The sequence below is a fragment of the Rhinopithecus bieti genome, unplaced genomic scaffold (genome assembly GCF_001698545.2).
Source record: "Rhinopithecus bieti isolate Rb0 unplaced genomic scaffold, ASM169854v2 scaffold_75173, whole genome shotgun sequence".
Classification (NCBI taxonomy): Eukaryota; Metazoa; Chordata; class Mammalia; order Primates; family Cercopithecidae; genus Rhinopithecus; species Rhinopithecus bieti.
In genome coordinates, this window is record NW_016828776.1 from 620,450 (window position 1) to 634,187 (window position 13,738).

The following is a 13,738-nucleotide window of genomic DNA, read 5'->3' on the forward strand; positions in this document are numbered from 1 at the left end:
TCTAGGTTTCATTTTTCTTATTTGCTAGAATGAGAAGGTCAGATTAGATGATTTTTAAGATTGCTTTTAGTCCTTGTCATTCATGATTCTAAGATCCTGAACAGTGTTCAAAAATTTTTTAGGAATAATAGGTAACTACATAATTTAATATAAATTAAGGTAATAGGTATACAAAATAAACTCATCAACTCAAAAAGAAAAAAAAACTACATGAAAACAATTAGGCATCAACTGGAAAATAATTTAATGCATTTTTATTTTGAGAATTTCAGAGACACAGCCTAGGACACCTATTGTAATATCCATTTGGAAAAATATCATTTGTAGTCACTTTATAAGTTACAATTTAAATAGGAAGGATATATTATTTAGAATATTGAACAAAAAAGTTTCAAATAGTCTTATGATAATAAAGTAATTATGAATTTTTTTTTGTTTTTTCAAACTGAACTCTATAATAAATTCCCTGAGTTCACTGGAATGTGCCATCCTTAGAAATATTTAGGTTAATTTGTAATGACTTGAAAAGTTAAAAAACAACAACAAAGATGATTATCGTGAGTGAGTGTATCTCCAAATGTAAAAAGTGTGCTTTACAAACTATGCCAGATCCTGCTATGGGAAGACAAATCAATGTTGTTAGGAGATGGTGCTAATGCATTCAGTTTGTTTACTTTGGTTTCTATGTCTGCCTGCCTTTCAGAAAACTTGCTTGGAGCCAGACTGTAGCAGCCCTCTCTGTCTTTTCATAATTGATCAGGGGATGACTGCCTTCCCTGAGGGTTAAGACGTGGCAACTTTTTCTGTTTGCTCAGCATCTCAATGCAGTAGTTCAAACATTGTTCACACCAGCTGGCAGTGTAATGCCATATGCACATCTTGTCAAAGCAACTGTTGTCATGGATACTAGAAACTCTCTTAAAAACCAGATCATTGATTATAATCAAAATTGTACTTTTTATTAGCTGAAATTCTTGATTATTATAGAAGAATATTAATCTAATAATGTTTTCTCATTGTGAAAAATGTATCTTGTATTCAAAAGCAGTAAATAACATAGTAGGCCAATGATACAGGTTAGTTTTATGTCTTGAAAAATTTCATCATTAGTGTTCATTGAACTCAGTTGTTGAGAGAGAAAATGAATTTTTTAAGAGACTCTTAAAAGTTTTTGTTAATTAGTTTATACTCCTACCTTTAGAAGAATATACTATGCATTTTTGGTCAATGGCACTAGCTTTTACATGTTAAGTTTATATAGTACATTTACTGAACTGTTCCTCCTCCACTAAATGAAATGCTTACATTAATTTCTTATGTTAAGTTTTATTTTCCTAAGTGGGAAAGAAAACATAAAAATAAACGAAAACATCTTCTATTTTGATTGGTATTCTGTCACACATAGAAACAAACCTGATTGGTTGAGTGGTAATTTCTTTGTTCTCTGATTTTGCTAAGAATGCAAATGAAAACCACTCAATTTTATTTGGCATTAAAACTGCACTTTATTTTGTCAAAGGAGAGGTTTCCCCTTGAATTGTAAGTACAAAAAAAGTGTTTTCAATCTTTAGTGAAAATCCTTATTAATTCACTTTCAAGATAATCTGATGTTGATTTGTCAAATTTAATTACAGCTTCCGGTAACACTTGAAGTCTACTGCGTTTGCCTCAAAATTGTAATATGAAAATGCAAATTGAATGATAATTTAAAAGGGAGTGGGCATTTTAGTTGAACACTCAAAGACAAGTTCCTTGTGGAAATGAGTTTATTGATGCAGTTTATGATTTTTATCCTCTTTAAGCACTTTAAACAAATTAACTTTATTTCCTGCAGGATTGCATGTTTCTCTGTGATTCTGAGTAAAGTTATATATGTGTGTTTGGCAGTTTTTTTTCGTATTAGAAGATAAACAAGGTAAATGATTCTCTCTAGAAAGGAATATGGGAGTTCTTGTACATTGAATCCTTTTACTGTTAACCAGGAGATAATTGATAATTTAACTTTCAACAAAATATTTAGATATGGTTTCATTTTTACTTCTAGGCTCTCCAGGCAGCAAGACAACTTCTTTTACAGCAGCAAACAAGTGGATTGAAATCTCCTAAGAGCAGTGATAAACAGAGACCACTGCAGGTTAGTAAAGCACTCCTGTCCTTAGGGTCTTGTTTTAAAAGATGTTCATAATGATAACAGATGTGCAGACCCAGTTGTATATATACAGGAAATTATTACATTTGCATACGTAGGTAATTTTAATTCATAAAGAGAATTCATTTTATCTTCTTAAAAGAGAAAAAAATAATATTCTGTTGGCATACATTTTAAAAGTTTACAAGGTAACTCCTTGCAAAAAATACATAGGAACCATATTTGGTGTATATAGGCTTAAAGAATTTTGCATAAAACCCCCTTGTGGGATTTTTTATGCATACATAGGTTGAAATGTAAAATTTTTTTCTTAAAAGCAAAGTTATAGTAAAATGGTGTGGAAGGAAACAAAGAAGTCTTAGACAACCCTTCCGCAGTTGTATCCAAGTGACAAATGCAGAAAACCTCGAGGATTGCCAAAAAAACTGTTTGAGTTTGCCAAGGAGTTATTGCTGTTGCTACAGTTATAAAAACACATTCTGGAGTTTGTTGTCCTTACTCACTATGTTTGTCCTGTGAAACTGATAGTATGTATGTCTTTTAAAGTAACTTTTGTTACATAATATAATCCTTGTTTTATGTAGTCTTCTTAACCAAAATATGTGGGACATTTTCTTGGGTGGGAAATGTTTCTAAGGTATATTTTTTGACTATTTGGAAGGTAAATTCTGGAGTTCCATACAACATCTCTCAAAGTGTTCACCAGCTCTGTTGAAAGATAAGTAATGCTTTTTCCTGAATCATGTGTTACATACATTTCTAATAAGGCAAATTTAGTTTTTTTTAGCATCTCTTATGGCTTTATTTTAACAAAAAAAAATTTTTTTTATGGCCCAGCTGTCTGTTTTTATTTTCAGGTGTACTTACAGATGTTAGTAACTAAGTCTTACATGATGGCCTTCTGAAGCTTAGTTTGTATAAGAGAGAAGTATGAGCTACTGATTTATACAATCCAAAAATTAGTTATTACCTAAAAACTGGATAAAATGTATGGTCCCTAAACAAATGTGAGATAAGAATAGATTTTCCTGGGAACAAAGTCATTTGTGGAGGGTGGATGAGAAGAAGAGGGACTTGGGGATAAGGGATGTTTCAACAGAGAACAGATGTCTGCCATGACTGGAAATGAAAGTTTTATTTAATCAGCCTGAGTTTAAGATTCTTTTCAATTTTTTTCTCTTTTAAAAGCAATTTCACATTCCTTTGTTTTAACTAATGAATAATTCTGTGTCACTTTCCTCACCATCATATTCTTCCCCAATTTATAATGGGAGCGTAGGTGTAGTATTTCCATGGAGTTATCTGATTCCATGAGAGTCTCTTCATGCATTTACATGACAGAGAAAAATTTACATAGAAGTCACAGAAGATAGCAAATGAAATGTTTATCCTCACTATGGCTTCAGAGTGGGAAATTTGCTTTCTTGTTGGAATAGAAAAGGAGAATTAGATGCTGGCAACATAAGCAAAAGATAGGAATGAAGTTACTGTTTTGAGTGTCTAAAAAACACTATATATTTTCCTAATTCTATTTCATCATATTTCTTGACAAAATTGAGGAATTCGCAGTTGCTTCTTCCTCTCCAAAGCTAAGTCCAGTAGAAGTTTCTATATTGCTGGTTACCAGGGTATCTCTGGAAAGAATGGCTGGGCTTTAGTTTTTCTATTTTTTTGTTGTTGTTGCATTGAAAGGCAAGATTTGATACTTGGACTAAAATATACATACTTTTCCTTACAAAATACCCACAATAGAATGTGGGAATATTAATGGCTCTAAAATAAGAAATTGTTGTCTGTTTATCAATGCATAAGTAAAATTTTGAGCAGAAGTCTCCAATTTTGTTATTTTAGCATAAAAGAATGATTAAAACTCTTATAAATACCTTTTGACAATTGCAGTTGCTGACCATGACTACAAAGACTTTCACTGTGTCACTTGTTTTTCATTTTGTGATGCATATTAATCTGAATATATCTCCATTGTTTAGACTATAAAACTAGCATTTCATTATTATTTTGTAATTTTAATGAGATCTCATGCCAAAATATCATACGAATCAGAAATTGCGTTTTATGAATGAGAATTTAGAAATATTGAATGAGACTTATTCACCAAAATATACACTGCAATTAATATAATGTGAGCCTTCATTTTTAGTATTTCATAGGACTTGATAAGCTTAGCAACTAGAGACATGCTGGGATTGTATTAAAAATCTAATACAAGCTTAACAGCATCTGATACTAGCTTACACATCTGTTGTTAAACAGGAATATTAGGTAATGCTTATCCTTGTATCTTCAAATATCATGAGTTGCACTATTTGCCACTAATGTTTTAAAAAAGGGTACAATTTTTTTGTTAAAATTTTCAGTAATTTAATATGAAATTAACATTTTAAAAGTTCTCTTATATGATTCTCTCAAAACTTAGATCTTTTTCTAGTTAACTAAGTGTTTAAGCAAACTTTCATAATAGTTAGTGTATTATCTTTACATTTCAAAAGGATAATTGAAGATGTTTCAAAATCTGTATGTACAAGGCAAGGTATTTGGTATTACTCGATTATGATGGCTCTTAATATGACAGGCATAACATCTTTAGTAGACCAAAAGAGATACTTTGTATTTTTTAAAGTATAATTTTAATAGAGAACTACTTTATAAAGTTTGAAAGAAAATACAGATTTAAAAACCTGTTTTGATGGCTCAAGTCACAAGAACAATATTCAGTTGCTTGTTAACATTCACCTGAATTTCTTTTCTGTGTTAAGAAGTGGTGGCCAGATTTGAAGTGTGACATGGTACAGAGTCTATTTTTAGTAGACTAGTATTTATCTACTATTATTTTTTCATTTACATTTGTTCAGGATTTTGTGCTACAGATGGCATAGATATTAGCATGTCTAATGCAAAATGGAAAGAAGAAAACATCACATCTGACAAGCTTGAGTGCCAATTGTAGTAGTGATTTCACTTTCATGTATAGATATCTGAATATATGTATTTGAAACATGTTTACATAATCTACACATGACATGAAACACCAATTGAATAGGTGCAATCAGCAAGTACATTGATTAATGGCATATTGATGAATAATATATAAAGATTGTAATGCAAATGGGAGCCAATATTAACTTAAGCATTACCAGATGTTTCTGCTTTACATTCTTACTGTGTATCCCAGAAACATATCCTAATAATAACAGTCAAAGACAGCTTCTCACTTTAATTTGTTTTATTTATTTAAATCTACCATAGCACTTCCTAGAATTGATATATTCATAGTGATCCACAATGAGGAAAGTTAGCCAAAAAGAATAATATTTAATCCTTTCAATTTCATGAAACTAATTTTCAGTTTAGAAAGACTGAGTTAACACACCACACCACACACACACACAAATGCCCACATGCACATACACACACATGCACACTTCCATAATCTGTAAATTAAAAAAAAAATAAATTTGTAAAATACATTTTCAATTTTCTAGCCTATGACAAATCTACTTAATTTAGTTTAGATATGAAAATTGGTCGCATTATTGTTCTTGTTACATTTACAGCCATGAGACAGACTTGTGGTTCTTCAACAGCTGTGCAGAGCAGAGACGTAAATTTAAGGTAAATGCCATTGCTTTGCTATCTTAGATGAATATTAGTTTTTAGCATTGTAATCACTTCCTTCATTGTAGGTTAATATATAATATAAAGTTCTCCTTTCTAATAGGTAATTGAATTCTAAAATTTTTATAATTCTGTCTTAAGAAGTTCAAGAATGGAATAGTAAAAAGCAAAAGAGAATTAAACTTGGGGGACTTANTTAAAACTGCACTTTATTTTGTCAAAGGAGAGGTTTCCCCTTGAATTGTAAGTACAAAAAAAGTGTTTTCAATCTTTAGTGAAAATCCTTATTAATTCACTTTCAAGATAATCTGATGTTGATTTGTCAAATTTAATTACAGCTTCCGGTAACACTTGAAGTCTACTGCGTTTGCCTCAAAATTGTAATATGAAAATGCAAATTGAATGATAATTTAAAAGGGAGTGGGCATTTTAGTTGAACACTCAAAGACAAGTTCCTTGTGGAAATGAGTTTATTGATGCAGTTTATGATTTTATCCTCTTTAAGCACTTTAAACAAATTAACTTTATTTCCTGCAGGATTGCATGTTTCTCTGTGATTCTGAGTAAAGTTATATATGTGTGTTTGGCAGTTTTTTTTCGTATTAGAAGATAAACAAGGTAAATGATTCTCTCTAGAAAGGAATATGGGAGTTCTTGTACATTGAATCCTTTTACTGTTAACCAGGAGATAATTGATAATTTAACTTTCAACAAAATATTTAGATATGGTTTCATTTTACTTCTAGGCTCTCCAGGCAGCAAGACAACTTCTTTTACAGCAGCAAACAAGTGGATTGAAATCTCCTAAGAGCAGTGATAAACAGAGACCACTGCAGGTTAGTAAAGCACTCCTGTCCTTAGGGTCTTGTTTTAAAAGATGTTCATAATGATAACAGATGTGCAGACCCAGTTGTATATATACAGGAAATTATTACATTTGCATACGTAGGTAATTTTAATTCATAAAGAGAATTCATTTTATCTTCTTAAAAGAGAAAAAAATAATATTCTGTTGGCATACATTTTAAAAGTTTACAAGGTAACTCCTTGCAAAAAATACATAGGAACCATATTTGGTGTATATAGGCTTAAAGAATTTTGCATAAAACCCCTTGTGGGATTTTTTATGCATACATAGGTTGAAATGTAAAATTTTTTTCTTAAAAGCAAAGTTATAGTAAAATGGTGTGGAAGGAAACAAAGAAGTCTTAGACAACCCTTCCGCAGTTGTATCCAAGTGACAAATGCAGAAAACCTCGAGGATTGCCAAAAAAACTGTTTGAGTTTGCCAAGGAGTTATTGCTGTTGCTACAGTTATAAAACACATTCTGGAGTTTGTTGTCCTTACTCACTATGTTTGTCCTGTGAAACTGATAGTATGTATGTCTTTTAAAGTAACTTTTGTTACATAATATAATCCTTGTTTTATGTAGTCTTCTTAACCAAAATATGTGGGACATTTTCTTGGGTGGGAAATGTTTCTAAGGTATATTTTTTGACTATTTGGAAGGTAAATTCTGGAGTTCCATACAACATCTCTCAAAGTGTTCACCAGCTCTGTTGAAAGATAAGTAATGCTTTTCCTGAATCATGTGTTACATACATTTCTAATAAGGCAAATTTAGTTTTTTTTAGCATCTCTTATGGCTTTATTTTAACAAAAAAAAATTTTTTTTATGGCCCAGCTGTCTGTTTTATTTTCAGGTGTACTTACAGATGTTAGTAACTAAGTCTTACATGATGGCCTTCTGAAGCTTAGTTTGTATAAGAGAGAAGTATGAGCTACTGATTTATACAATCCAAAATTAGTTATTACCTAAAACTGGATAAAATGTATGGTCCCTAAACAAATGTGAGATAAGAATAGATTTTCCTGGGAACAAAGTCATTTGTGGAGGGTGGATGAGAAGAAGAGGGACTTGGGGATAAGGGATGTTTCAACAGAGAACAGATGTCTGCCATGACTGGAAATGAAAGTTTTATTTAATCAGCCTGAGTTTAAGATTCTTTTCAATTTTTTTCTCTTTTAAAAGCAATTTCACATTCCTTTGTTTTAACTAATGAATAATTCTGTGTCACTTTCCTCACCATCATATTCTTCCCCAATTTATAATGGGAGCGTAGGTGTAGTATTTCCATGGAGTTATCTGATTCCATGAGAGTCTCTTCATGCATTTACATGACAGAGAAAATTTACATAGAAGTCACAGAAGATAGCAAATGAAATGTTTATCCTCACTATGGCTTCAGAGTGGGAAATTTGCTTTCTTGTTGGAATAGAAAAGGAGAATTAGATGCTGGCAACATAAGCAAAAGATAGGAATGAAGTTACTGTTTTGAGTGTCTAAAAAACACTATATATTTTCCTAATTCTATTTCATCATATTTCTTGACAAAATTGAGGAATTCGCAGTTGCTTCTTCCTCTCCAAAGCTAAGTCCAGTAGAAGTTTCTATATTGCTGGTTACCAGGGTATCTCTGGAAAGAATGGCTGGGCTTTAGTTTTCTATTTTTTTGTTGTTGTTGCATTGAAAGGCAAGATTTGATACTTGGACTAAAATATACATACTTTTCCTTACAAAATACCCACAATAGAATGTGGGAATATTAATGGCTCTAAAATAAGAAATTGTTGTCTGTTTATCAATGCATAAGTAAAATTTTGAGCAGAAGTCTCCAATTTTGTTATTTTAGCATAAAAGAATGATTAAAACTCTTATAAATACCTTTTGACAATTGCAGTTGCTGACCATGACTACAAAGACTTTCACTGTGTCACTTGTTTTCATTTTGTGATGCATATTAATCTGAATATATCTCCATTGTTTAGACTATAAAACTAGCATTTCATTATTATTTTGTAATTTTAATGAGATCTCATGCCAAAATATCATACGAATCAGAAATTGCGTTTTATGAATGAGAATTTAGAAATATTGAATGAGACTTATTCACCAAAATATACACTGCAATTAATATAATGTGAGCCTTCATTTTAGTATTTCATAGGACTTGATAAGCTTAGCAACTAGAGACATGCTGGGATTGTATTAAAATCTAATACAAGCTTAACAGCATCTGATACTAGCTTACACATCTGTTGTTAAACAGGAATATTAGGTAATGCTTATCCTTGTATCTTCAAATATCATGAGTTGCACTATTTGCCACTAATGTTTTAAAAAAGGGTACAATTTTTTTGTTAAAATTTTCAGTAATTTAATATGAAATTAACATTTTAAAAGTTCTCTTATATGATTCTCTCAAAACTTAGATCTTTTCTAGTTAACTAAGTGTTTAAGCAAACTTTCATAATAGTTAGTGTATTATCTTTACATTTCAAAAGGATAATTGAAGATGTTTCAAAATCTGTATGTACAAGGCAAGGTATTTGGTATTACTCGATTATGATGGCTCTTAATATGACAGGCATAACATCTTTAGTAGACCAAAAGAGATACTTTGTATTTTTTAAAGTATAATTTTAATAGAGAACTACTTTATAAAGTTTGAAAGAAAATACAGATTTAAAACCTGTTTTGATGGCTCAAGTCACAAGAACAATATTCAGTTGCTTGTTAACATTCACCTGAATTTCTTTTCTGTGTTAAGAAGTGGTGGCCAGATTTGAAGTGTGACATGGTACAGAGTCTATTTTAGTAGACTAGTATTTATCTACTATTATTTTTTCATTTACATTTGTTCAGGATTTTGTGCTACAGATGGCATAGATATTAGCATGTCTAATGCAAAATGGAAAGAAGAAAACATCACATCTGACAAGCTTGAGTGCCAATTGTAGTAGTGATTTCACTTTCATGTATAGATATCTGAATATATGTATTTGAAACATGTTTACATAATCTACACATGACATGAAACACCAATTGAATAGGTGCAATCAGCAAGTACATTGATTAATGGCATATTGATGAATAATATATAAAGATTGTAATGCAAATGGGAGCCAATATTAACTTAAGCATTACCAGATGTTTCTGCTTTACATTCTTACTGTGTATCCCAGAAACATATCCTAATAATAACAGTCAAAGACAGCTTCTCACTTTAATTTGTTTTATTTATTTAAATCTACCATAGCACTTCCTAGAATTGATATATTCATAGTGATCCACAATGAGGAAAGTTAGCCAAAAGAATAATATTTAATCCTTTCAATTTCATGAAACTAATTTTCAGTTTAGAAAGACTGAGTTAACACACCACACCACACACACACACAAATGCCCACATGCACATACACACACATGCACACTTCCATAATCTGTAAATTAAAAAAAAAATAAATTTGTAAAATACATTTTCAATTTTCTAGCCTATGACAAATCTACTTAATTTAGTTTAGATATGAAAATTGGTCGCATTATTGTTCTTGTTACATTTACAGCCATGAGACAGACTTGTGGTTCTTCAACAGCTGTGCAGAGCAGAGACGTAAATTTAAGGTAAATGCCATTGCTTTGCTATCTTAGATGAATATTAGTTTTAGCATTGTAATCACTTCCTTCATTGTAGGTTAATATATAATATAAAGTTCTCCTTTCTAATAGGTAATTGAATTCTAAAATTTTATAATTCTGTCTTAAGAAGTTCAAGAATGGAATAGTAAAAAGCAAAAGAGAATTAAACTTGGGGGACTTATTCTGACTCTGCCACAAATAGTTATATAAGTTTGAGGAAGTTGCTGAACATCTTTAAAATAAAGACATTGGGCTAACTGATGAACAAGATCTTAAATTCCATGGTTAAATATTTATTTTGTTTTCATTTTGAAGTAAGTGAAAGGTATCTTAATTTTTCAGGATTGAGTGTATCTTGTTGGATATTGCCTTATGAAGTAAGGGTTATGTTTTTTTTTGCCTGGTTTTTGTTACAAAGCATTTGTTTATTAACATGCCACATCCAGAAACAGTGCCTTGGAAACAAAGAATTAAATCCCATATGTATGAAAACCATTGTGCAAATATAATTCTGTATATCTGAGAAAGCGTTGTTTTGTTTAATGCCTTGAAATATTATAAATTGCATTTATGAGAAATATAAGCTACATAAAAATTATTTAACCAATGTATTTAATAGTCTACATTGAAATATGTTTTGATATAATGCAATTTAACATTATTTTACTTTACTATTTCATTCCAAATTGTTAAAATAACAAAAGCTGACAAAACCAGAAATTCTATAGTAAACTAATTAGCAATACTGAAATTTCATATTCTATGTAAAAAATCAAGAATAAGGTATAAAACTTTATAATTTGTAAAATATTCTGGAGGAAAATACTAACTTATATGGGATATAGAATCAGGCATTACAGAATGTCTTTTAGGAAATTATAAAATTTTATCTATGTAGCTTAAAGAATGAAATTGAATATTTATTTTTCAATATTACTTTTAAATATAATGTAAAAGAAATGGAGAGAAGCTAAACCACATTTTGTTCCAAATAAAAGCAGCATTGCCAGAAAATTGAGATATAGGTTAAAATAGAGCAATCTATTGTGATGCCAGAAATTTAGAAATAAGTTTTAAAGATATTCTTTACTATTTATATTTTCTGTGTATTGAAAAATAAGCAGGAGATCTAATACATTATTTCTTGATCATAATAAATGTATTTAATTCAAATATTGTTTACAAGAACAGACTGTGTCTTGTGTGGCTCTTATTTTCCCATTCCAGTGAAGAACATTTCTTAAAAGGCAGCATGAAATAGGCAAATTTAAAAGAATGTTATAGAATACAATTTTTGTTAAACTATGATGGTGTTTCTATCCATGACCAGCTGCTCAAGGCTGACACCCTGTGGAGGAGGGTCTGGGATATTGAGCTCATTACTACTGAGCATGCTTGTGTGGAAAACTTACCGTACGATATACTCTTGGCATACAGAAGAAAGAACGACGTATTTTAGATCGGAAGCCTGCCTTTGCCATTAATAGGGCTTTGGATAGAATAACTTGATCTCTTTGGAGCCTGTTTCCTCATCCCTAAAATAGGAATAAGGATACCCAAACTTTCAAAATTGCTGTGAAGACCAAAAAGTATATTATGTAAAGTACTTAGCATAAATCCTTGGATAAGGAGTTAATAAATAATTACCATTATGCTAGCCTCCAGGAAGTTGGTATTTAATTCAAAGTTATGCTATATATTTTATATCATAGCATTTGGCTGTAATTTTTTACTATTCCCAGCTATTTCAATGATTTGAAGTATACCCTTGTTGTAACTGTGTGTTTTAAGGAATACTAGAGTGTTTTCCCCTGCAATAGGCTCCGACCACATATATACTTCACACTCTCCACACATAAACTTGTATTTTAATGTTTATCTTCTCTATTAAACTGTAAGCTATATGACAGCAGGAATCATGAATTCTCTACTCTTCTCTAGTGCCTAGCACAGTGCTTGGTGAATAATAAAGCTCAATAAATAAACTTATTGAAACAATGAATAAGGAAGAGATTGTGCTGAGTGGAGCAGAGGAGGAGGGTTGGAGGAGGAAAAAAATTCATTCATTAGATATAAATTGAGTGATTATTTATCATGTGTAATATCCTCAGGGACTTATGACTTAGTTGAGGAGATATTCAGAGTTGTGCACAAATAAATACATTATTGGCCACAGTGCATGTGCTGTAGAAATGGGAAAAACAGAAAGAACAATAAGCATTTAAAAAAGAAAATTATCAATTCAGGCTACAAGTGATCAGGGAAGACTTTGTAGAGAAGTTAGCGTGTATGATGGACTTAAAGAAAAGGAATTTGGTAGATAAATGAATTTTTGATGGATAATTTTTTAAAGATGTCATCAAAGATGTAGTCACAGGAAATTCTGAGATCTGGTTAGGCAAGGGTAAGTAGTTTGTTTTGATCAGCCTAGAGATATCATACTAATGGAATAATGAGTGGCTTGGGGGCTAGAAATACACATCGCTGATTGTGTAGAGCTTAAAATGTCAAGCTAAGAAGGCAGTATTATATGGATTGGGTAGAAGAGGCTATTAAAGTTTTTTGATGAGGAAGTGAAATTATCAAAGTAGTGGTCTGTGAAGGTAGCAACGGTACATTTGGAGGATATTTTCAGGGAAGGGAATTCTGAGAAACCTGGAATAAGGATAATCCTTTAAAAACTATTTAGGTAGGCATGATGTTGACCTAAGCTTTAGACATGTTGAGTTTGAGGAGATGGCAAGACAAGGAAGTAGAAATAGCTAGCTTTTAGCAAACTTGAAAGAGAGCTTGACAGAGGGGTCAAGACTAAAGAGAAATATTTGGGGACAACACAGAAGTGATAGGTGAATCCATGGGAGTAGAGGAGATTTCTGAAAAAGGTAATTTGAAAAGAAGAACTCAGTAACATTCATATTTTTTTAGAGCAAGAAGAAAAAGCAGAAGAGACAAGAGGGGACTAGAGAAATCAAATTAGCATTGGATTTATTAAGGAAGGTCAAGAAAAAGGGGAGTTTATAAAAGTTAAGGCTTGTCAGCCACATCAAGCAATGTCCACAGGAAGGAGAACATTTTTGCATAAACACATATAGTTGATTGCAACACAGATCATTTTAAATCCCCCTCATTCTTCATCATTCATCAGTAACTCAGGATCTGCAGTACTAATGTGATCAACAATGAATGGAGAAAAATCATACTTTAACATGGATGATAAATAGAAAATGGGGAATTAATAAATGTACTTTTGCTTCTCAGATTGCAGTGTAAGAAAATGTATGTTGCATATATAATACTGAACTTCCATAAATTAAATATGGAAGAACTTTGCTTTCTAGGAGGCCAAATTTTCTGTTTCCTTAGCTATCTTGCTAATTTTCTCTTTTCTTAGCTACCTTGCTAATTTTCTCTTTTCTTAGCTACCTTGCTACATTTGCTTCTTCCTGTAATCCATTAGGATTTTAAGTATATATTC

At 31.1% G+C, this 13,738-nt stretch overlaps 1 protein-coding gene across 1 annotated transcript in view; it reads left to right on the plus strand.

The window, feature by feature from the left end:
- The window catches only part of FOXP2 (forkhead box P2), a 633,254-nt gene that overhangs the window by 455,347 nt on the left and 164,169 nt on the right, over window positions 1-13,738 (plus strand). The window contains exon 6 of the mRNA XM_017864605.1: window positions 2,045-2,134. Within this exon, the coding sequence (XP_017720094.1) occupies window positions 2,045-2,134 (90 nt within the window). The remainder of the gene's footprint in view (window positions 1-2,044; window positions 2,135-13,738) is intronic.